This window comes from Cataglyphis hispanica, chromosome 1, assembly GCF_021464435.1.
Source record: "Cataglyphis hispanica isolate Lineage 1 chromosome 1, ULB_Chis1_1.0, whole genome shotgun sequence".
NCBI lineage: Eukaryota > Metazoa > Arthropoda > Insecta > Hymenoptera > Formicidae > Cataglyphis > Cataglyphis hispanica.
The window spans coordinates 3,271,017-3,297,036 of NC_065954.1; the positions used below are offsets into that span (position 1 = coordinate 3,271,017).

At 41.3% G+C, this 26,020-nt stretch overlaps 2 protein-coding genes across 8 annotated transcripts in view; both read left to right on the top strand.

The window, feature by feature from the left end:
* LOC126853044 (FK506-binding protein 59-like) overlaps positions 1 to 26,020 on the top strand; it is a 406,809-nt gene that overhangs the window by 306,476 nt on the left and 74,313 nt on the right. The window lies entirely within an intron of this gene.
* LOC126852625 (teneurin-m) overlaps positions 1 to 26,020 on the top strand; it is a 214,842-nt gene that overhangs the window by 180,064 nt on the left and 8,758 nt on the right. For 2 of the 7 annotated variants that reach the window (XM_050597637.1, XM_050597608.1), the window contains exons 2-14: positions 4,562 to 4,744; positions 9,894 to 9,978; positions 11,807 to 11,970; positions 12,282 to 12,452; positions 15,638 to 15,927; positions 16,090 to 16,336; positions 17,070 to 17,444; positions 18,084 to 18,419; positions 18,666 to 18,873; positions 20,489 to 20,515; positions 22,204 to 22,420; positions 22,620 to 23,455; positions 23,573 to 25,881. In XM_050597637.1, the coding sequence (XP_050453594.1) occupies positions 4,624 to 4,744; positions 9,894 to 9,978; positions 11,807 to 11,970; positions 12,282 to 12,452; positions 15,638 to 15,927; positions 16,090 to 16,336; positions 17,070 to 17,444; positions 18,084 to 18,419; positions 18,666 to 18,873; positions 20,489 to 20,515; positions 22,204 to 22,420; positions 22,620 to 23,455; positions 23,573 to 25,881 (5,386 nt within the window). In that variant the 5' untranslated portion in view covers positions 4,562 to 4,623. Of the gene's footprint in view, positions 1 to 4,561; positions 4,745 to 9,893; positions 9,979 to 11,806; positions 11,971 to 12,281; positions 14,844 to 15,637; positions 15,928 to 16,089; positions 16,337 to 17,069; positions 17,445 to 18,083; positions 18,420 to 18,665; positions 18,874 to 20,488; positions 20,516 to 22,203; positions 22,421 to 22,619; positions 23,456 to 23,572; positions 25,882 to 26,020 lie in introns of those variants that run through there. The other 5 variants (XM_050597590.1, XM_050597619.1, XM_050597629.1 and 2 more) reach the window with 5 other exon arrangements.

Sequence of the window (26,020 nt, forward strand, 5' to 3'; positions counted from 1 at the left end):
GAAAGCTAATCCAGACACGAGACTAACCCTTGTTCATTTTCTTCGTCCTGCACCCCAAAATTCGTCCACTCTGCTCTTTGATACGTGACCAGGCTCCCGAATCGTTTGTTCACTTTTCCCCTCCTAAATCTCTGTGGATATTACTACGATGTTGCTTTATACGGCATTTTATCCCGGAACGTTTTCACACGAGTCGTATTTTTTCAGCGAAAAAAAAAAAAGTGGCGTGAACACAATTTATATCTTTTATCGGAAACGGATATTCAAAACTTAAGCAACGATCCACAGTGCACCGCGGTTCATTTTATTTAATACCTTACCTCTGTTTTGCTCTTTTTTTTTAATTTTATATTTACACTAGAAAATTATTGATTATTATTGTTGTATAAAATTATAATCGTATACTTGTTTAATTAAAATAATCACTGTTGTGTTATCGAATTATACTTATAATCAAACTAATAAAAAGCTGACAGAAATCAAATTGATTAATATTATTGGTGATCAATTTAAATAAATCCATTTAAAGATTATCCATTTCGGGATTCGATTAAAACTATGAAAGAGCACTTGACTTGGGATCGGATTGCGTCACGACATGATGCGCGATCAGTTGGTATCGAGATTTAGCTTTCTTTCCTCATACGGTCGTCCTAGTTAGTCTTTCCGTGTCGAAAGAACACATCCAATGATCCGAGAAGACAATCTGACGATCTTGGTGGAGAGCCTCTTGATTCCACGAGCGAACGCTCCGTTCCCGATTTCCGTACCTGGGATCCCGAAAAAAAAAGGGAGAGGGGAGGGAGAAGTACCTCCTCTAATAAATTCCATTAGGCATGGGCTCTTGCGCGTAAGGGCCCCGATATTATGTTACGCGTTTTGACGTGCGCTCTCAATGGGCGCGCATCCATTACGCGCGGGCCCGGTGTGCGACACCGGTCTCCTTCGAGGTCAGAATTCATTCAAGCAACCGGGACACGGTCCTTTGGTGGCCCTACCACCGATCTTGGGATCCCTTCACCGACGAGGACCCAATCCGCGCAAACCAGGCGAGCATAATTCGATTCACGAATGCCTCGCTTCTTTCTCTACCCGCGCGCGCGTCCTTTGTCGCGCGATGCTCATCCCGGATAGCGGCACGCAAGATCCTGCCTTTTGTCAGTGCTCCCACTTTCTCTCTCTCTCTCTCTCTCTCTCTCTCTCTCTCTCTCTCTTACGCTCTCTCTTTCGGTCTGTTTTTATTTATTCTCCTTGAGAGCGAACGACGATGAAATCGCTCGCTTGAGCTGCTAAAACGGGAGAAGGAACGACAACGACGGAGTGAGATCCTTCAAGTAACTGTCGGGACAATACCTACTCCCGCCGATCTATTAGCAAGAATAACGACGTGCCACAGACTCTTCTGCCTCGATGGCTCTGCAAGGATGAATAGACTGAAGCTCTCTCTCTCTCTCTTTCTCTCTCTCTCTCTCTTTCTCTCTTTCTCTTTCTCTCGAATTGCGCCAACGCTTCATACGTAACGAGCGGATTCAGGGCGTTAACAAGTTTCAGCGTTCAGGTAGAAATAGTCGAGTGGACATACTGTCAATTTCAGTGTCTTCTTCATTGAAATCTCTATCGGCGGAAATTATCGCGGCTCTCTCAAACATTTTGCATTCTGCGACAAGATAAAGGAAATGTCGCAACTACATGATTTGACTGAAAATGTTAATGTAAAAAGCCATATATATCGTATATTTAATATCACGCGCCGATTTTGCAGTTTGTGCAGCATTGTTGTATTAATTAAAATTTAAATAGCCACCGTCGGGAATTATTAATATAAGGATTCATATATTTAATCGGCGAATGCATCGGAGGAATAATAAAAGAATTTCACATTTGATATTACGAAATGTAATTATTACTAATTGCAACAATATATATTAATTTTGCTCGCAAATTATAAAATGCAATAATCATAGCTTTTATATTCATGGCCCATTTTGTTCGCCTGTATTCTAGACAAATGAAAAAAAAAAGAAAATTTTTTTCAAAGTATCTTTTAACTTTTGAAAGCCGTGCCCCTGAGACGTTATGTCAGTAGTTTATTACGCATCTTTATATCAATGAACTGATGCACATTAGTAATAATATCAAATGATGCTTTTCTAAGAGAAGAGAGAAGAGGAGAAGAGAAAATTTAAAAGGAACGAAATATCGGTGAGAACGAAATATCGAAACTGGGAAAGTTCGGTCGTAAAAGGGTCGAGTGCTCTTGGGTGAACCAAATCAAGGGACGGAAGAAAGAGTGACGGAGAGAAGAGTGGAAAGGTCGCATAAGCAAAGCACGAATCGAAGTTGGTAGCTACGATAAACGGGTAGGAGGAAGGACGAAAGGGAGACGAGCACACGATTAGACAAGATTGAGAAAGTCCTTTGTCGTCGTATGGGATAAAACTTTCTTTTTTTCTTACCGCATCTCGCTCTCTCTTTCTTCATCTTTCATTCGCCCGACTACACTTTACCTTTCTCTCTGTCTTTTTCTGCTCACATCGCCTCCTGTTGCGTCCTTTATCGTCCTATGAGATATCAGACAATATTCGTTACGATCAGCAGAAAAAAGTACGAACGAGTCCACCTCATTGGCTGGCACTCGACGCAGAAAAAATGACTCGAATTTCATGTCGACTCCCTTTGGACCCTTTTTGAGTTATTCGAACTCGTAGATACAATATTGGAGTTCGGATATTCGAATGATATTGGCAATTGAATGGTATAGTTAATCAATTATTATCAAAGATAGGCAAAATAATATTTGAAATGGAAATTTGTATATTAATTTAAAATACAATTTTTAAAAATTTAGTTAATTTTACGGAGGAAAAATAAATATTTTAGATATGCATTATTTTATTTTGTTAGTGAAACTCTAATTAATCAATTAAAATAATTATTTCTTTTATTACATATGGACAATAATATATTAATATAAAATACTTGATACTGAATACTATTTTTTCACACATTATATTTATTTTATTTATTTCTCTTTTATGAATCTAGCTTTGTTCACGTTTTATTAAATAACGTTTTTGAATTGGCATTAAATAAGCTAGATATTTTCTTTTTTAAAATAATGCAGAATATAATTTTGATCACACAATGCAAGTTCCAACATTTCAAATATTATGTCAAAATATCTCTTTTATACATATATATTTTTTAATTATTTTAATTATTAATTTAAATATTGTATTTGAAATAAATATTTCTTATATATTTTTATCTATTATCTTCAGGGAAAATAAATTTTTAAATAATATTTTATTTAAACAGAGCTACTTAAATGTGATTGTTTGGAATAGTCTGCATTTACAGTATGCCAATCATTAATTATTATTCATTAATTATTATACACATTTATATAAATGAATTGATATCTAAAAAGTTTATCTAAATTGTTATGAAAATGTTTTAATAAGCAAGAATAATAAAAAAATGATATTTTACTGTAATATTAAGGAGATATATCAAGTTAAATAGTAAATTATAAGCAAATTATTCTCTAACGCAGACATGTGAATACAAACTGTTGCTTGAACTATCCTTCTCTGACCGAAATTTAACTTCGCAACCGCTCGTGCTTACCCCAGTATACATTTATACGTAAAGCTCTTTCTGAATATTGCATTTCGCGTCTAACAATATATAATCTGCTAACGCTTTCGTCGAAGATATGCTGAAATAAATAGCATAACAGCCTTTTATGCGTTACGAACCTCCGCGAATCGCGGCTTTCCATTTTTAATATCTTTCAATGATCTTTCCAATCCGCGTGACACATCTGCAATCCGTGTCGTTGCCTCGTGTATTTGTGCTCAAAAGTGAACTTTTGTCGGATTTAGTTTAAAAAAAAAAAAATCCCAGATTGCTCGCGGATAGGATTATATGTGCCTAGCGGTTTTCCATCTGGCATCTATCCACCCCCGACGGCCGTGATAACGGTCGACGCGTGTGAACCGCGTGCCTAATCGTGAGATCAGTTCAACCCTTTGCCAGATGAAAACCCAGGCCACCTGCCTGGATTACTTGTGAACATTATAAGCCTCGAGATCGCCAGCCGCCCTAGATTCTGGGACGAATCCTCGCGCCAACGTGTCGATCTGGCGCTTTTCTTACCAAACGGCCTGTACCGATTTTCTATTCTAAGGTGATTCAGTTTTCAAGAGATCTTGTATTTTCAGTCGCCAGTTAACTATCGAAAATAATTTTGTTTTAATAAAAACGAATACCTGAACTCTTCCTTTTTATGACGATTTCGATTTTAGATTTTATTACATTGGTGACTGAAGACAAATTACACAATGCAATAAAAGCTTGCCTTTCTAAGGAAACAATTTTAAGGCTAAACAATTCTCTTCTATTGAAAGCTTTGGAAAAAAATCCCTTTTAAAACATGTTCACACTTTATAAACGTCGAAATATATAACTCTATTGTCAGCGTGCCGAGCAGTTAAAGGAGAAAGATACCTTGTCTCAACCTTTTTAAATTAAAAACTATTTTTCATTGTTGTTGCAGGGTGTTTGTTGGACAGTTCGGCACCGCGGGGCCCGCCTGATGTGCCACCCCGTAATCCCGCAATGAGCCGGCTCAACGGAAGACTGCCAGGAAGTCACGCAGCGAGTGATCACGAACGCGATCCTGATCTCGAGCCATCCTGCCTCGTACGCACCCCATCCGGTAACTTCTACAATATACCAAGTGAGTGCGCAAGTAGGGATCATTAAGTCTGATTTAGTGGAAACGAAGAGTGAGCGGAATATATACGTGGGAAACGACGCTTTTCCCCTTTTTTTCCCTCTGTCCATGAATACCTCGGCAAATCCGAAATTGATTTTTGTGAAACGGAAACTCGAGTTACACCTTTTTCTCAGAGTTTCATTCATAAATTATCACAGTAAAATTATAAACATTTAGAGAATATTTCTAAGAATATTAAAACCTAAAACTTTTTACAAATTTTTATTATTTTTAATTGTTCGAGAAATGTCGAGATTTTTACATCTTTATTATGAAAATTATCAAATGCAAAGAATGTGTTGGTCAAAGAATTCGTAGGCGATATTTCAGGTAATACCCCGTACATTTTCCCCTTTCATCTCTCGGTCAGACGCTCCGTTCTCCATTACCGTAATTAAGGGGATATCGATTCGAGAAAACTTCTTTCTCTCTCTTACCTGATCAGGTAGTTCCGTTACGAAATGAAAGAGACTATTTTTGTAGCTGTCCTGATTTTCTTGTATCTCCCTGATCGATTTGTGCAAACATAAACATAAAACTTCCCGACTCTCTTAATAATGCGGCGCGATTGCTAAAGTATCCCAACAGAGAAATATCAACACGCATCAATATTTGGCGGACGAGGAGACGAACGCGAGTGCCCTGGCAGGGTGTGTCCTCCGATAATGTCGTCGATGTTTGCGCTAGCTCGTTGAAAGAAGGCTTAAGCGTGGGACGACGGCGAGTGACATCTTTTGACGAGGGTATACGTCGTAATCAGCGGTAACCAATGAGGGGGTCAGCCAGAGGGGGGGAGGGGGCGGCGTCGATAATTTCCAGATCCTCTCGCGCGGGAGCTCGACGTATCTTATCGTCTTCGAGTTTTTCAAAGGCCCCTCGGAAGCCACGCTGAGATACCTGAAATGTTCCTTTTTTTACGAACTTTTCGTGCGCCTCTGTTTGCCGAAGGTATCCCGACAGTATTCTTTCGCTTTATCTTGGGAAAGCAAGGCACGTGATAGCGCCCGGCGAGAGATGCTCGCGAGTTTCGCGTGAGAAAACGCGGTTCTCTTCACGTGAAATAAAAGTTGGGAATAAAAGCCCCTGGGGCTTGTTGGAGTAGTTAACTTGACTCTAACAAGCCTCGAACGATTCTCAAAATTTAGTCGCCGGATTGGATCGGTCTGGTTTGGCTCGCCAACTTAGCTTTCCACGAATAGTCTTCAAACTTGCGCTCGTATAGGCAAATTAATTACAAATTTAATTTAAAGTATTGGAATAACATTGCATACCAGGCAACTTTTCAATGAAATTAAAAAAAAAATGCGTGATTTATTCGACGTTTAAAAGACGTGAAATGAAAAAAGCAATAGAGACCACAAATATTGGAGTTGATGTATCGCAAATTGTTGAATACGATTATTCGTGCTGCAATTTTGCATTTTATAAATCTCTCTCGATTCTTTAGAAAATGCACTTTCTTTAGAAAGTCCAAAACTTCAAGTTAATTCAAGATAAAGATAAATAGGCGATTTTCGTATTGAGTTCAACGATACTAGAATTCACTGTACCCCGTACTGTGCGACGAAGGACGGTCGCTTGACGGTTTCACCTTGTCCTTCGTCGTACCACCGAGCGCACTCGAGGAAAGAAAAGGGCGTCTTGCGGCGACATTTTCCGAAGCACTCCAACGAGTGGTGCGCATGGTATCGACTACGGAGAGAAAACAACGGCGAAACCTAACCGTTTCCATGTATAAAGTGTCCCTGGATCCGCTTGGAAAGAGTGTCCGGCACACAAGAGTCGCCCGCGCACCCAGTCTCCTTCCTCTTGTTTAGCTCGTCGTAAAGATTTTTCAAATTCCACGGTCAGGCGCCGAGGGTTGACTTTTCGCCGATGCGTCTATGTGTGTGTGTGTGTGTGTGTGTATACCCCTTGCATCACTTTTCTAAAGCAAACGCTAAACCGTCTTAAAGGTCCTCTTGAAAGCCATGAGATAGCTCGACCGGTGATTTACGATCCTTCGACATATTGACTGCCTGGTTACGGCATTGCCTGACGCTTATGACTGTCTGCATAATGCTTAGCTCCATTTATAATCGAGATTTCTCTTTTCTAGGGGATCACCTTGCTTACTCATTTTCGTTTTCTGGATATATGTCTCTAAACGTGGACCCATGCTTGTTACGGTTGTAAATTATATAATGTATAAATTGAAAAAGGGTTTCTTTTTACGAAAATAAAGGGACTGTGTTACTTAAAGTACATTGATATGTACTTTTATTCTGCACATCTTTTGTGACGAGCTATATATGTATGTATTCACATAAAGTAACGTTCGAATTTTGTTAAACCTTTGCAATTTTGTATATTTTTGTGTGACATTGATAACCATTTATTCATTTATATTTAAGTATTTACAGTATTGAAGAGGGAAAAATGTATAATGTGTATTCTATATTTATTTTTCTATTTATACTTAAAAATACTACTACTTTTAAATTTTATTTATTATTACTTATTTTTATAATATTTAACTATTATTATCTATATTAAAGTTTTATTTTATTTTTTTGGTTTCTTTATTACATTAATATTTTTTCTATATTATAGACAATAGAAATTAATTATCAAAGCTTTCTCAAAATATTTATATTTTATTCTCTATAACATTTTCGATGTGTCGCATATGTTCACGTCACTCGAGGAAATTTATTTCGCAGCTTTTTCAGTTAAAGTATACATATATAGCTGAAAATGATAGTGCTACGGAAAATTTAGTCGCTCAGATGATTTAACGCGGCCAACCGAAATCTCAATCCTATGCATATTCACATTCAACCCTTTGCCGGGCTATCCTTCGCGCGGGGACGCCTCTCGCGAGCGCATCATCTACGGTAAATCACGTGGCAGGTCGCCAATTAGAGTGATTTCTCGCCGGCGAACCGCCGATTAGCAGATATTCCCCTCTAATTCGATTCCGGGCGATGGGGGTCGACGTCTCGTGCGCCTAAGCGTTCCGGAGGAAAAAAATAAAAGCGAAAGGCACCCTCAGGATAGAGAACGGAGTAACCCCCGAAATTACCGTAATCACGGATATCTGCCTAAATGACATAATCACCGGATTTCGGCGGGGCCAGAGCGCCAACACCTGCAATTAGCGGCGGCTTCGGGGGGGTCAGCGGCTACGGCCTGGGCCCTTTTCTTCCCACGCCCGCGTTTTACCGATATCGCCTTGGTATGTGTAAAGGTACGGGAAAAGAGCGAGTTCTTTCCGCAGTATAACAAGAAACGAAAGACGCGCTGAAGAACAAGCTCTCTCTCTCTCTCTTTTTCTCTCTCTCTCTCTTTATCTCTCTCTCTCTCCCTCTCTCTCTTTTTGCTTCCCGCTCTTCTTTATCGAGCTTCTCGAAAATGGGTTTCGTGAAGCAGTCTCGAAAGGGGCTAAGTGTCAAGAACAACAAAGCTCGAACTCGAATGTCGCCTGCGCGCGTAAACGTGCAAAGTGGCTCATTAATATTCAAAACGTTGCTGCGGAGCGCAGCATTTTAAATTGCGCATCGCGCACGATATCTCGCCGCACGAATGGCCGGGGATTAAACATCTAAAATTAATTCGGGGCTTCATTACAAACGTGTAAATACATTTCAGTCGTGTTTATTTCTATTTTATCGATCATTATATGCATATTCGGTATCTGAATATTCAATTCAGATTTCTTTTTTTTTTTTCACGCGATATTTTCAGCTGATTATAAATATACGTATTTCATCAATTTTTGCGGCCGAAAATAAATTTAAACGAGCGTTTTATATACCCGCTCGAAAAGACTTTATATTTTATCGTCTCTCTTCAATAGAGATATCTCACATATTTTAGTACTATATCACGCGAGAGAGAGACATAATACAATTTGTGCGATTCCGCCATTCCACGTTGGAAACTTGTATTAAAGGTTCCTCCGGTTGAGGATCAACGCGTTAATACTATAACTCGTGCATATTGTTGCGAATGTGATCTCTCAAACCACCATCATCCACCACTAATCATCAGTACTGTCGTCGCGACAATCTGCCTAATGTATCTTGTATATGACATTGCGTCTCATAACTGCCAAAATCAAGAAACATTTTAAAGAAGATGAAAATAAAAAGAGACGAATTTGAATAAAAAGAGAAAAGAATTTTGCTATAAAATACATTATTCGACTAAATTAGCTTTGTTTTAAAAAAAAAATAATAATAAAGACTTCTTATTTTCTTTCCCTACCTTTAAGATCCTTTTTGGTGGTTTTCTAAACGCAGACAGTTCTCCCTTCACGCGACTCGCATTCTGCTTGCTTGAAATTCAAGCCGAAACCGCGATGAATCATATACTTATCGATTCAACAGGAGAGCCGCGACCACAGTCTCGCTTCTTCCTTCTTCACGCATATGCGACGTAGAACGGACGGAAAGACGCTCGTTCGCGTCTGGCATCACAAAGAATGTCTGGTCGTTCACCGGTAAAAGTCTCGCGCTGAAAATGAAGAATCGACACGTATCGTAATTTATTTAACGGTCGACCACGCCTCGCGCTCATCGACCACCGCGTCTAATTATACGTTCCCCGATAATCGGAAATACTGCGTGCGGAGGATAAATGTAAGCGAGGGATGTCATTATCTTGTCGAATTGCGACGGCGAACATTTTTAACTACATTCGACTGATAGAGTGTCCACGTCAAAATTGCGTACTGTCTATTGCGTGCTGTCTATTAGGAGCTCTAACGATATCGTTTACCTCCGGCAATCAGTTAGCTTGATGGAGCAACTAATCCTGAACGTGGAGCTTTCAAAGATTGAGAAATAATCGTATCTCTCGCGAAAACTCGTCTAATATAAGCTATCTCGCATATATTAACTTTCGCGTATTACAATGCTTATAATGCGATTTCGTATGCATTACGTAAAATGTAAAAGCTATATGGCATTGAATTGCATTTACATTTTTGGCAGCGGAAAAACTTGACAGCATGAAGGGGGGAAGGAGAAGGCGCCGTTTCCCACGAGAAATTTCGCCGATCTGTCAGACGCGAATGTAACAAACTATCTTCATCGTCTCATCTTTCGTTTCTTCTACCTTCTTGCAGAGATACCGAAGAATGAATACAACAACAAGAATCAGTCTACGGGGAACAGTCCAATAAAGGTGGAGCTGCAGAACAACATGGACAGGTAAGAGTCGTACGTGCCGCGCGTTTACCGCGTAATATTTTCTTTCTCTTTCTCTCTCTCTCTCTCTCTCTCTCTCTCTCTCGAATGGCGAATTGTGTCGTTCGTGAATGAATTGAATCGAGGTGCGAGCCGAGAAAACGCGTGTTTCGAAAACCTCGTCAGACGGACCGAGGAGGAACGGTGGCGATCGACTTCTGCGTTCTTCTGAACCCGGCTTCTTTCTTCGCGCCACTCGACAGATCCTCATGAATCATCTATTCAGCCGACACGCACAATGAGTTAATGTTCGAGCGTGGATTGTCATCCCTCAAGGAAAAGACGTCCCTGGTTCGCGCGTGACTGCTCACCGTGAAAAATCGTCGGTCCTTTGGGTCCTTACGATGGCATTCGCCACAGATCCTCGAGGAACGCTCTCGTTGAGAGACTCGCAAAACGGTCGCTGCGTATTTACCGAACCCGTAAAACGAACTTCTTTCGGACGGGGACGTACAACGGAGTTGTGATATCCGAGCGAACGGATTCGAGTCTCTCCGGACTTTCGCGCTATGCAAATTTACCAAATGACATTAACGCGCGCTCGAATGTTGGACGAATTATTTTCCAGAAATTGAATGAAACGATATTGATTTAATACGAGATAGAAGAGATAATTTGATAATGGAGTAATGCTGATTAGTAGTCGATCTGACATTTAATTACGCTCAATATATTTTTCTATTTATTATTAATTGTCAGTAGAAAAGAATATTATGAAAAATTCGTCATTCCATGTTAAAACTTGTGGATATTTATGAATATAAAATAAAATCATTCAAGATTGAAAATTTTTTTGATTCGTAAAAAATCACACACATACAATACGTTTTCACTTATCTTTATTAAAAATCAAAACAACGAGATATGGTGAAAATGTAAATGTCGCAAAACCAAAGAGTTAACGTTCAAAAAACGTCGGATATTTCAATATTGAAACTTTGTAACGAATAAGTCAAACACTTGGTTAAACATTTCGACATCGGGCTGTAAAATAGAGAATTCAGAGACCTGGAAGTTTCACTCGGAGAACTCTAAATCGTCCGCTTTTATTTTGTTTGCGCGATAGGGGAAAAAAAAAAAAAAAAGAAAAAAAAACTGCGCGCGGTCCAATCCGCGTAGAATCAACAGCGGAAGCGAGGACGCCTGGAGAGGACGGTAGACGCCGGCTGATTCTCGTTTTTTTCATTATCACGCGGTGCAACGAAAGCAAACGCGCTTTCCGTTCGCGCTTCAGAATCCGACGGTTGCGTTTAAATATTTTGGTTAGACATTTGTGAGTTACTTGGAAAGCGGCGGCGGCAACTGTTCACTACAAATACACTCGAGGGCTGCTGCTTTTCTTTGGGGGTATGTAACGAGCGAGAATACATTGCGCGAGTTTCTCGAACGCCACGAAGGAAAGAGAGAGAGAGAGAGAGAGAGAGAGGGAAGAGAGGGAAGAGAGAGCTGCAACTCTCTATATTATAGCGAAACTCCGAGAGTTTCGACCGAATGTGCTTGAAAATTGGACTGAAGTACCGAATTCCTCGACGGTGTTTCTCTAATTACAACGGCGGCGCATCGAGAAATTATGTAACATCGTGTAGCGATTCGACTCGGACCGCTATCTAACTTTTCGGATAAAACAGCGGGATAAAGATTAATCTCTGACCGCTAATGAGCGGGCGGATGATCGTTAATGACGACGCGTTTTAGACGAATCTGCTACCGGCGAAGGGAAGAAAGAGGAGGGAGAAAAGCGAAAATTTAAATGCGCGATCGTCGCTACAAATCGACCTTCATCGATTTTCAGGGTACCTTTACCTTACGGGCACGCCCCGTCGATGATCCCGATGAGGAGACAAAGCATCCGCTGTCATTTCCGCAAGGGAATCGATTGGTGCAGCTGGAAACTAATTGCCATAGTAGTAATTATGCTCTCGCTCTGCTTGACCGCGGCATTAACCTACGTTGCAGGTAATTATTCGCATATTGCATTCCATGCAATAGTACCTTTCTTCGTTCCATCTCTCTTATATATATTTTATCAGGTATAATTCTAAATTCGTATAAAATTATAATATTTAAGACTTCTATTTAAAAAATACATGTCATATTTAATTAACAATACGGATATCATGAAAATGTCTCAAACGTATATCTAACTTATTTTTCGATTTTTTTATTGTCTATGAAGAAATTTTGAAATAATGCGAAATGAAATCTAATAACAAAATAATTTCCGATAAACTAACACCTTATCCAATCCTAATTGATTTCTCATTAAGCGTCCAATGTAGTGAACTGGTCGTACCAAGGCACGAAGGCGTGCACGGTCCTGGTGGGCGAGAACACGGAGGCGAAGCCGTCGTCGAGCGAAGCGAACAAGACATCCACGTCGTCCACTTCAACTTCATCGCAATCGGGCGGCAGGACGCGACAGCCATCATCGTCAGGAGGTAGTATTAGCACGTCGAATAGCATGTTGCTAGATGGTGTCGTAAACAGTCGCAAGCGTAGGGACACGTTTAACGAGCATGCCTTGCACCAAACTGTCGCACCGCCATCCCCTCGTGACCCCGAGGAGCCGTCCTTGATACCGACCGTCCTCGAGGCCTCGGGGTCCGGGCAGCGATCAGTCCCGTTGCATGAGAAGTTCCCCGGTAAGGTTGTGCATGATCCGGAGCATGCGGACGATCCAGATCCGGCGAAGGAAGTTGTCGACCGTTCGATCGAAGCTGTCGAGGTCGCCGAGAAGTCGCTTGTCGTGAATGTCTCCGCCAATACTACTAATTACTCGCACGATCATATCACTATCGCTGTCGATCATCTCATCTCTTCGTCCTCTGTCTCTGTCGGCTCTGGTCATTCTTCCGCGTCAACTTCCGAATTCAATCGCGAATCGCCCGATGACGAAGTGCCCAGCACGACGTCCTCGGAGCTTTTAACCGAAATTTTTACGGTCATCGACGAAGACACTGTTGATGTGCTCGAAAAATCGGCGACGCCTGAAGAAGACGTTGCCATGAAAGCCCCAATCGCGAAACTTGTCCACGATAATTTCGCAGATTTCAACCGCAATATCGATAACATTGGCACGTCCGAAAGTTCGGACATTGGCGAAAACGGAGACGATATCGAGGCTACGACGTCTGCATCCGACGCGGAGTACGCGAAACTTGGCGCGGATAGCAGCGATTACGACCGAGTAGTTGGCGGAACTACAGAAAATGACAGAAACGTTTCCCCCGTCGATTATAACAGTAATACTGTAGATGCTGCCGATAGCACTGTAGAAGCTGTAACAGAAGTGCACTCGATTGAACTAACGGAGGATCACGGATCGAACGTAAGTAATTCGAGCGAACAGTTAGTTTCTGTAGAAATGAATCGAAACGAAGTAGACGCTAGCACGATTTCATCTAGTATAAACATAGGTGATGAAATGGCATTTAATGTATTGTTAAATACCGACGAGAAAACTGAAGAATCTGAGAAAGGTATAATCAAGATTAAAGATAATTACTCCGATAAATCTAAAGAAAAAATTAGCTCAGATAAAAACAATAAATCAGCCGCCTTTACGGAAAATATTTCAAAGACAATAAGTATGGCCACGAAATCGATAAAATCCCAGACGCCGGACATTGTGAAAGAAACACGGGAGCTTTCTCGGGAAAGTTCGTCGTCCGAGTCCGAAGCCTCATTCAATGTCGTTAATGCTGCTGAACAGTCCGAGGAACTTCAGAGAGACTATCCCGTACCGATCTACAGCTATGGACAAGACGAGGTAGAGATTGTCGATCTTCATCATAAGAAACAATCGATTGCAAAAACTAAATCATCTGAAAATCTTGATAAGAACGCAAAAATGAGTGTCTATTCTCGAAAGAAGCATGGAGATAAAGATGATCTACGAATCATCATGAGAGAAGAAAGCGACGACGAGCTGCTTCGGAAGTTTGAAGAGAAGTTCCATGAAGTGGCTGTCGAAGATAACGAACCCGTTGAAAATCCCTCGTTGATTAGAACTAATTACAATTTACCTCCAGCGAATATTTTGCATGAAACGGTGCATGATTCATCGGACAACGCGTCACCCAGGTTCCCCTCTAATACAGACCATCTGTCAAACTCACCGATGACCCAACGAATACAGATCGTAGAGGTGCCCGTGTATCGCGACACTCATTCCGTCCCATCATCGTCTTCATCGTCATCATCACCGCATCGAGTGCTCATAAACGTAACGATCGCCGCCGACAATCCATCTGCCGCTTCTTCGAGGCCGCTATATGTCCTCTCGGTGTCGGTGCCGACAGAGGACGGCTATTCGTCCGGGATTAACATCGATCAAGCGCAGGTGCCGCCTGCAGCGAGCATGAAAAAAATCCCTGCTAAGGACGCCGAATCGATAAACACAGTCGATACGCGATTACCACCACCGCCGCAACCACCTGCCTCGCCCCCGGCGCCCATCTGGGCCGGTGGCGAATGCGAGTGCTCCTGTCCGTGCATGGGTTCGTCCTCTGACGAATGGGATTTTTCAGCGATTGATGACAATCTGGAGCAAGAGCTCGAGAGCGTTAATGCCACTCTGTCAGACGATGAATTTCTAGAATCGATAGATGAGAGGAAGCAAGATGCGGAATCAGCGGCGAAAGATTCAGCGGAGACCAATGCGACGATTCCCACCACCGAAAATTATTATCCCTCATCGATGGTCGCCAACAATAGCGAATCAATCGATGGGACTTCTACTTCGTCTTACGAGCCAGAAGTAAGCACCGACTTGACTTGTTCGGGGAGCACTGCGCTCCCCCCCGAGCCTACTATACTGATCCTTGAAGGTGAGGCCACGTTTACAATTATCTCTCTCTCTCTTTCTCTTTATCTTTTTTTTCTTTCTATCTTATTTTTTCAAATCATTTCTTTTCATACACGTCTACTTTCTCTCTTTCGTCATCTCTTTGCTTGTTGTTTACTCGTGGATTTGTCAAATGCGAGTTTACGTTGATTTGTAGTGGTTAGTTGTATTTTAGTGTTGTAGTAATTGTAATGTGCTTGGGGTAGTGGGTAGCGTTATTATTTAGATAGCGTTGATTGCTGTAGACACATAATTTTAAGTCCATTTCAGTGCACGAAATGTCACAATTAAATAGCCGTTAGCGATTATTATACCGGTAATGTTTCACAAGAATAATCGGTAATTAGTATTATTTTAAGAAGAAAATTAATCGTTGTTGATCCAATGTATTGTGAGAAATAACTGAATGTATTGTGAGAATTAACTAAAAATATGAATTAAATAATACGTCATAATAATGAGAGAAAAAGATGTAATGCTCATAAAATGCTAACACGCATAAGCATCCATCCATTAAATCTGAAAACATTTTAACTTTCGTCGGGTAACGTAATCTTGATGCCTCGTTAATATAAATTAATGTCAATTTTTTTTTTTAAGAAATTAGCTGTTTGATACACTCTGTCGGAATTTGATCAACAAAAATCACTCATTGACCATGGATAAGTAATTAAATTAATTGTACTAAAATCATTAACGGCAATCCGGACTTACATTACCCGGCAAAAAATCGAGTTCGATTGTGCGTTTTTCTGATCACGACGTATGGATCTGCAGGTGCGCGAACTTTCCCGGCGCGGTCTTTCCCGCCTGACGGGACGACCTTCGCTCAGGTCGGTTTAGGACAGAAGCTCAGCAAGGAGATACCGCCGTACGGCTACTGGAACATGCAGTTTTATCAATCGGAGGCCGCCTACGTGCGTTTCGACTACAGCATTCCGCGTGGTGCCAGCATCGGCGTGTACGCGAGAAGAAACGCACTGCCCACGCACACGCAGTACGATCTTCTGGAGGTTCTCAGCGGCTTCAAGGCTCGGACCACCAGGGCGTCCCATGTTAGTGTTATTGTATGTGCTGCTGCCCTATTTTTATTTCACTCTTTTATACAAAGACGATAGTCTCTGATAGACTATTTTTTTTTCATTTTTTTACTCGCCCCCTAGTTGAACAACGATCAAACGTGTAGGCGCGTGGCCTGGTCAGATAATAAATTCACGCGCTTTTTACAGCCCTCGATTAAGAAGGAGGTAACTCAGTACATGGAGCCGGGACACTGGTTCTTGTCGCTTTACAACGATGACGGAGATCCCCATGAAGTCTCGTTTATTGCTGTGATCGCCGAGGATATGACACATAACTGCCCGAATGGTTGCAGCGGCAAGGGCGAGTGTCTCTTAGGGCATTGTCAGTGCAATCCTGGTTTCGGTGGCGAAGATTGCAGCGAGAGTGTTTGTCCTGTTCTCTGCAGCCAAAGAGGTGAGTTTGTTTTATCCCCGAAAAATATCTCGATCAAAAGTTAATCAATAACCGGCTCCTTGTAAAAATATTTTTTTTTCTATATTTTTTTATATTTATTTATGTATCATATTATATATGCAATTATAAATATTGAGAAACGATAATAGGATTTAGTCGTTGATATAATATTAAATTGAAAAATCCGTATTGGAATTTTAATAAACTTCAAAAATCGGTTATTGGTTACGAGTTTGATTAAAATCCTATTGAAACAGAAAGAAATAATGATTGGAAAGTTTTTTAACCGATTTAAAAAAAAAAACTGAGCGCCTGGTTACGGTTTTGTATATTGATTTCTTTTAAATAGAAATCAAAGCCGATTATACGTTTCACTTGTTTCGATATTGCATTTTTGCAAACAGTCGCGATACATGCTAATTTTTTGATGCTTAACGCACTAGTTTTTTCTCTAGTAGGATATTTTCTAATAGCATATGTGTCTACATTTATGAAATAAAGTAAAATTAAGTAGAATTAGAAATAGAATACAACAATAATTCAATGCAATTTCATCACTTCGGAATGAAATTGAATTGCGAATATCCTGCGTATAGACAAGATTTCTCACCTGCGTTTGCTACATCGTCGTCGAATTTCAATTGTTAAAAGTTTCCATTCAAAAACAACTTTGCGAATCTCGCACACGCGCGTAAATAATTCCACGTCAAATAATCGCATCGTGTCGATTTAGGCGAATACATAAACGGCGAATGCCAATGCAATCCTGGCTGGAAGGGCAAGGAGTGCTCTCTGCGACACGACGAGTGCGAAGTACCCGATTGCAACGGCCACGGTCACTGCACCAATGGCAAATGTAACTGTGTACGCGGCTACAAGGGGAAGTATTGCGAGGAAGTTGACTGTCCGCATCCGACTTGCTCAGGCCACGGTTTCTGCGCCGAGGGCACGTGCATTTGTAAAAAGGGTTGGAAAGGAGCCGACTGCAGTCAAATGGACAAGGAGGCATTGCAATGCCTACCAGACTGTAGCGGTCACGGAAACTTCGATCTCGAGACGCAGACCTGTCTCTGCGAGCCCATGTGGTCCGGTGATGATTGCTCGAAAGGTGAGATGACAAATTAACGAACGTAATTATATTTTATGATCAGAAATATATCGAGCGTGCAAAAAATAATACTTGCTCATATCAGTAAAAAACAAAAATTTTTATTTTAAACGGGCATTACAGAAAATAATTATTATTATTGATTTTATTTTACAAATCAAAATTTCATCTTTTTCATATATTTTTTTTCAAATATTTTCGATGATTATATTTTACATTTATTCTCTTTCTAGAGAATAGATTTGTATATTTTTAAAATAATTATAAAAAATACGTATCTCAGAATACCGACAAATATGTCCGTATCAATATTTACAATGTTAATTTAGAAATCAGAAATATTGTTAACTGGATCGTGTAACGCGATATAAAATTGATTTAAAGGTATCGATTGCTCATATAATCGTTTCGAATACTGATGATTCTTGTGTTTTCAGGTGTCAAAAGTGGCAACAAAACTTACGAAGTAAAATTTTCACATTCTGTTGATTAACTATCCTTTCTTCTCATAGCTTCATTCATTTGTCGGACGATTGTTGCTTTGCTCCCGGCTTCTGAGTGTCGCTTCGAGACTAATACATTCGCGTACTTTCAGATGAATCAGCTGCTTTCACAACTTCCCGTTCCGCTTTGTTTCAGAATTGTGCGATCTCGATTGCGGTCCTCACGGACATTGCGTAGACAACGCCTGCGATTGCTTACCAGGCTGGTCCGGCGAACTCTGCAATCTGAAGCAATGCGATCCTCGTTGCAACGAGCATGGACAATGTAAGAATGGCACATGTCTATGCGTCACCGGATGGAATGGAAAACACTGCACGATGGAGGGCTGTCCAAATTCTTGTTCCGGTCATGGACAGTGCAGGGTGTCAAACGACGCGCAATGGGAATGTCAGTGCTATGACGGCTGGGATGGCAAGGATTGCAGCGTACTTTTAGAACAGAATTGCAACGATGGACGAGACAACGATAAAGGTACTCGTATATGTATAATATTATATGTATAATATTTTTTAAATATTATATATAATCTACACACTTTATTTTAAAATTAAGATGTTGAAATATTAGAGAATAAAAATAAAGTGTAAATTAGAATTTTAGACAATTGTATACTATTTATACGGAATATTTGTTCGAAATTAATTACTAAACAAAATATTTATCAATGTAAGTGTGTTCCTTTTTTGCGATCTTAATGGAGAATAATGGGACTTTCAGATGGTCTCATTGATTGCGCCGATCCGGAATGTTGTTCCAATCACATATGCCGCAGCAGCCAGCTGTGCGTCTCAGCGCCCAAGCCAATCGATATATTGCTACGGAAACAGCCACCCGCCATTACCGCTTCCTTCTTCGAGAGAATGAAGTTCCTAATCGACGAGGGCAGTCTGCAGAACTACGCTCGTCAGGAGACCTTCAACGAGAGGTAAGTTCGTCGTCGATCGTCGCGAGATTTTCCCCTCTCGTCCTTGCGACCAATGTCGTCGTCATGATCCTCGTCGTCTCCGCGTTGAAATCGTTAGCGAAAATTGTCCGTCCCGATGTCGATGTTGCGTCTACAGTCTGCGTGTCTCTGAGTAAAGAAATAAAGTAGAAAACTCAACACACATGCGCGATCAGGAAAAAGTGGCAGCATTAAATAGAAACACACTAGCCGTTGGTGCTATGCGCGATATTACTTGTGTTCATCATATGTTCCCTTTACATACGGATTTTTTAAACAATATAGAATAAATTTTTTTTCCTGCCAAAAGATTTTATTAACCGCTAGTTTTCTATAATTTTTTATTGAGATTTACATAAAAATTTGGTTGACTTAATATTCAACATCTGAGATGTTTAATATTTCATAAATTAGAAACTTTACTGCGATGCCTCAACACATTCGTATTTCATTGAGATCACATCTATATTCTAAATTAATAGGCAAAGGATACCTATGTGACAAAGGAAATGCATGGAGAACCTGCGAAAGCCTGTGTAGAGCGTGAATCGCGAAGGTCGAGAAAGTTGCATGCTCGATGGGACGCTAAAGGTTATTAATAATACGAGTATAGAGTCCCTTTGACTCGAGCCGGGAACCGAATCGGTTGAAAGATTAGTCGAACAAAGCCGATCGATCTCTATTTTTAACTAAAGCGGGAAGAAACGCGCACACATAGGAAGGTCCCAGCTCTCCTCGCAGGGATCCCAGTAATCTTTATAGCTGCCTTTGCGCACATTTATTACAAGATACACGCATACCCCTGTATATCTCTATCTTTCTTTCTCTCGCAGTACACGTGTATTACCGTAAAGACAGAATACAGACACGAGGATGCATATATATATAGATTTCAATATATTATATCTGCGTTGTTGTGACCCGTGTGAAATCACATCCCAACAGTTTTCTACATATGTTTTGTACGTACGTGTGCGCGAGCGTGTGCCCTGCACTAACCCTCTCCCCCCCGCCCCTTCCTTTCTTCCTCTCCTACCCATCACATTTATATCCATGCATATCTCTTTTTTTCTCTCTCTTCTTCATTCCTTTTCTACCCCAAAGTCTTTATCGCAATCCCTTACGATCTATCTCTATCGATACATCAATCCAAGCCCCGTTCTTTCGAATCTTTCTCTTTTTCTCTTTCTCATGTCCGTCCGAGTGGAGCTTGCGTGAATGTGTGAGTCCATGTTTAAGCCTCGAGCTTTTCGCTCATCATGCTGACTAAAAAAGGGAGGGAAGGGGGTTACATACAATAACCGGACAGTTTTTTTTTCTCCCCGACGCGTCATATCCATCGGAAGGGACCGGCAAATTCTAGTAATCCGAGACGCGACGTATCGAAATTCTTCGTAAAAGCGGAAAGTTTTCCTCAGACTCCTCTATATTTTTATTCCCACCTTTGGAAATCCTTCGCTACTTTTTTTCTCTCTTTCTCTCTCTCTTTTTTTCTTTCGACCTCCGTACTTGTCCTCGATCCTGCGTCCTCCTTCTATTTTCGCCTTTAATCGCATCATTTTAACTCGGCTCTGTTTTATCCGTGCTGCCCGGTCAGTATGTTCTGGAATCACTTCAACACAAGGTAAGAAAAATCAGACGTCGATAAAGCTCGACTAAATGAACGAGGATCCATAATAAGATCCGTCGTAGCAGTAATAAGAACCTGCTGCTGTTTGATAATATTTTCGTGCATTTGGTATCTCTCTCACGTATGTGTAAATACATCCTGCATCCTGATCACGACGAGCCGTGTGTGTGTGCGTCCGACTGCGCTTGAGAAGTTTGACCTCATTCGATTTGATTGAATCTCGACAGGTCTCTCTTTCTCTCTCTCTCTCTCTCTCTCTCTTCCGATCATGTATTTTTGCACCTCGCATTTATATTTTCAGTTGTTCCCAAGATGATGATGAAGGCAAAATCGATATTTATGAGCGTGAGAAAGAAACATTTCTTACTCTCACTACTAATACCGATGACATGTAAATGTTTTTTATCAACACTTGAGAGTAATGAACTATAAAATGATGCGTGGTTCATACGATATACATGATCTAAGAGCCTATGTGGACAGTTGGAACACATTCCACGATCGTTCGAGCTCGCACTTTGTCCTCCATTATTGTTGAACACATTCTCGTGTTGCATGGTTCAGTTACCTTTTGATTCCTACGTTGTGTTTCGTGCCTCTTACGTTGAGCTTCCAACTTTGTGTTATTCGTGTACATATATATATATATATATATATATATATATATATATATATATATATATATATATATATATTGACTGTATATAAGTAGTGATTTGTCCTCGACCATAAAACGCTCCAGTGCCAAAGAGGCACGATTATGAAGGTTCGATTATCGTATTCCGTTGCTCGTTCAAGAAGAGCGACACAACATCTATAGTGACAGAGAGATCATCTGAAACATCGCGATGAAAATAATGCAACGATTACGTTGGCCGTTACTCGTGTAGCGACAAACAAAAGAGTGGTCCCTCTTTAGCACTGAGAAGCAGAATTTACGAAAGTACGTCGCGCTGAATATTCATCACGTATTTGCATACGCGATTGGCGATCGATGCTCGGTATTGAGATACTTATTAACCGGCGAAAGAATGCTGTCACATGTAAATGGGCGGGCATTATCCCCCGAGATGCAAATTTACTTAGATTGCTTCTGTCTTTTTAAACGCCCGGGAAGACGGCACTTTGCGTATAATTATATAACGATTCTTTCCATTATGGACAATGGTTTGTCGATAATTCCAGAATATATTTTTAAAGCACTTGCATCCAAACCAAAAATGCAATATTATACTAGGTCTTCCATATTTTTATTTTGTTATCATGTTATTTTAGTGAATTTAATTTTTATATCATATAATCCACAACATATTAAAAATGTTATTAAAATTGTATTATATTTATAATATATTGATTTTGTCTCTATTTTTTATTTATAAGACTTTAGAAACATGAACTGTATAGACATGTCTTTAGCATTAGACATATTTAATGAAGATTTATAAGAATGTCTCAAACTTTTCATTAGATATTATCAAGTGACAGTATCTCTTTTCGTCGGTGTATATATTTACTTTAAAGAAAATTTCAAAAGAGCGTAAACAGTAAAACGTAGTAGATTGAGATTAGTCTAGAGAATAGCGGTTGCTTCGTTGGTAGTGTACGACAAAGCACACAAAGAAGTGATCTTATCCGATTCGTTAATAAACTTTTCTGTGATTAACACGATTGTTATCTAACAGCCGATCGGCCGTCATACGCGGTCGCGTCGTTACTCATCTCGGCACGGGACTGATGGGAGTGCGGGTCAGTACCAGCACCCCGCTGGAAGGTTTCACACTCACAAGAGACGACGGCTGGTTCGATCTCCTGGTGAACGGCGGCGGTGCCGTAACTCTACAATTTGGCAGATCGCCCTTCAAACCGCAGAGTCATATCGTCTTCGTGCCTTGGAATGAGGTAGGCGTGAATTTGAATTAATCACTGTACTATATTCAGATTTTAAACTGGAGATTTAGTCTGAATCAGCCAAAATTGACGAAACTTTTTAACGAAATTTTGCGATGTAAAATGAATGACTTAATAATATCTTTCTTAAAATGCATGATTAAGTTTATTGTCCCAGCAGCTTTTAAAATGCATATCTGTTTCCTTTCAGGTCGTCATAATCGACAAGATTGTTATGAGTACCGCCGAGGAGAAACCGCCCGTCCATGTTCCACATGCATGCGCCGCTCACGATTACGATCTTATGAAGCCGGTCGTCTTGGCGACCTGGAAGCACGGCTTCCAAGGAGCTTGTCCGGATAAGAGCGCCATTTTGGCGGAGTCTCAAGTTATACAAGAGAGCTTGCAAATACCCGGAACGGGGTTGAATCTAGTATATCACAGTTCGCGAGCGGCAGGTTATCTCTCCACCATACAACTGCAGCTAACTCCGGAAGTCATACCAGCGACTTTAAATTTGATACATTTGAGAATCACGATCGAGGGTATACTTTTCGAGAAGACCTTCGAGGCTGATCCAGTGATCAAGTTCACCTACGCATGGAACCGCTTGAACGTCTATCGCCAACGCGTTTATGGTGTTACAACTGCTATGGTAAAGGTTGGCTATGAATATAGCGATTGCAAGGACATTATCTGGGATGTGCAAACGACGAAATTGAGTGGTCATGACATGTCCATCTCAGAAGTCGGCGGCTGGAATTTGGATATTCATCATAGATACAACTTCCACGAGGGTATCTTGCAAAAAGGAGACGGCTCAAATATTTATTTGAAGCATAAGCCAAGAGTTATTCTCACCACGATGGGAGACGGTCATCAGAGGCCGTTGGATTGTTACGATTGCGACGGGCAAGCTTCCAAGCAGCGTCTCTTAGCGCCCGTTGCTCTTGCTACAGCAGCAGACGGCTCCATCTTTGTCGGTGATTTCAATCTAGTCAGGAAAATTCTCGTCGATGGAACAGTCAGAACTGTAGTCAGACTAAAGTACGTAATTATGATATTGAATAATTTTACGCGATAGTTTCTTATAATTCTTTAGATTCCTCTAAGATCTTTAGGCTCTACAATTATTTTTTTAACTTTATATTTTTATTCTTTCAGCGCAACTAGGGTATCATATCGTTATCACATCGCTCTGAGCCCGCTGGACGGCGTTCTCTACATATCAGATCCAGAATCTCACCAGATCATTCGCGTACGCGACACCAACGATTATACGGATCCCGATCATAATTGGGAGACTGTAGTAGGTTCTGGGGAACGTTGTCTTCCCGGCGACGAAGCTCACTGCGGCGATGGTGCGCTCGCACGAGATGCTAAACTCGCTTATCCCAAGGGCGTTGCCGTCTCCGCCGATAATGTCTTGTACTTTGCCGATGGTACGAATATACGAATGGTCGACCGAGACGGTATCATCACTACGGTGATCGGCAATCATATGCACAAGTCGCACTGGAAACCTATACCTTGTGAAGGAACATTGAATGTCGAAGAGGTTCATTTACGCTGGCCGACTGAATTGGCGATCAATCCCCTAGACAATTCGTTGCACATGATCGATGATCACATGGTTCTTCAGCTGGCACCGGACGGTCGCGTCAAGGTCGTCGCTGGTCGCCCGCTCCATTGCGCCTCTCCATCAGCCTCGTTTGACACAGAACTCGCGACTCACGCTACTCTCGTGATGCCGCAGAGCATCGCATTTGGTCCATCAGGCGATCTTTACATCGCCGAGAGCGATTCTCAGAGAATAAATCGCGTTCGCGTAATCGGTACCGACGGCAAAATATCGCCATACGCCGGTGCTGAATCCAAGTGCAATTGCCTTGAGCGTGGTTGCGATTGCTTCGAGGCCGATCACTATCTAGCGTCCACATCCAAGTTTAATACTATATCTGCCGTGGCAGTTTCACCTGATGGCGTAGTGCACATCGGCGACCAAGCCAACTATCGTATTCGCTCGGTGACGGCGAGCATTCCTGACGCAAGCGGCGCGCGAGAATACGAAATCTACGCACCCGATACACAAGAAATCTATGTATTCAATCGGTTTGGTCAGCACATTGCCACGAAAAACATTCTGACAGGCGAGACAGTATATCTTTTCACATATAATGTCAATACCAGCAATGGCAAGCTCAGCACTGTGACAGACGCAGCTGGTAATAAAGTCTTTTTGTTGAGAGACTACAGCAGTCAAGTGAACTCAATCGAGAATACAAAGGGACAAAAATGTAGACTAAGAATGTCCAGGATGAAGATGCTACACGAGCTGAGCACACCCGACAATTACAACGTTACTTTCGATTATCACGGGCCCACCGGCCTGCTAAAGACGAAGCTTGATAGTACCGGCCGTAGCTACGTTTACAATTATGATGAATTTGGCAGGCTGACTAGTGCAGTGACACCAACCGGCAAGGTGATCAGCTTGACATTTGATCTTAGTCTGAAGGGTGCCATAGTCAAAGTTGGACAGAACAATAGGAAGCCCATTTCGATGCTGATCAAAGGATCATCCGTTGTCACGAAGGTTGGAGAAGCTGAGCAGAGGACAACGGTTCTCGCCGATGGCTCAGTTGGAAGAGTAACACCATGGGCTCACACCGTCAGTACTGATAGTATGCCATACTCGATCCTGGCTGAGATCGAGCCTCTGTTAGGCGAAAGCTATCCCGTGCCGGCTAAACAGAGGACAGAGATCGCTGGTGATCTGGCTAATCGCTTCGAATGGCGATACTTCCTCCGAAAGATTCAAGGAAATAAGAATCGCGGGAACTCGAAAGCGATTGCTCAAGTTGGCAGGAAGCTTCGAGTCAATGGCGAGATCCTGCTGTCTCTCGAATACGACAGAGAAACAAATACCGTAGCTGTGTTTATGGATGATCGGGTGGAACTGTTGAATGTCACATACGACAGAACCGCTAGACCTGTTAAATGGGGACCGAGGAACGGTATCTTTGCCGGCGTTGAACTGGAATACGATCGATTCAGCAGACTGACTAGCTGGACATGGGGTGACATTAGCGAAACATATGGCTTTGACAGAGCGGGTCGATTGTACGAGATCAAATACAGCGATGGTACATCGATGGTGTACGCCTTCAAAGACATGTTTAGCAGTTTGCCACTGAAAGTCACTACGCCGCGTGGAAGCGATTATCTTCTCCAATACGACGAGGCAGGAGCATTGCAGTCGCTGACTACACCGAGGGGACACATCCATACATTCTCTCTTCAAACGTCTCTCGGGTTCTACAAATATCAATATTACTCGCCGATGAATAGACATCCATATGAGATTCTATACAATGATGACGGTCAAATTCTTGCTAAAGTATATCCTCATCAAAGCGGAAAAGTCGCTTACGTCTATGATCACGCTGGAAAACTCGAAACCACGCTTGCCGGTAAGTAGTACATATAATTTTGCTAAAATAATATATTTTTATTTCCTTTTTTACTTCCTTATTGAATTTTGCTAATTATGATTAAGAAAAAAATATTGTAGATTTATAAACATCATGAAATTATTAGAGACACAATTTG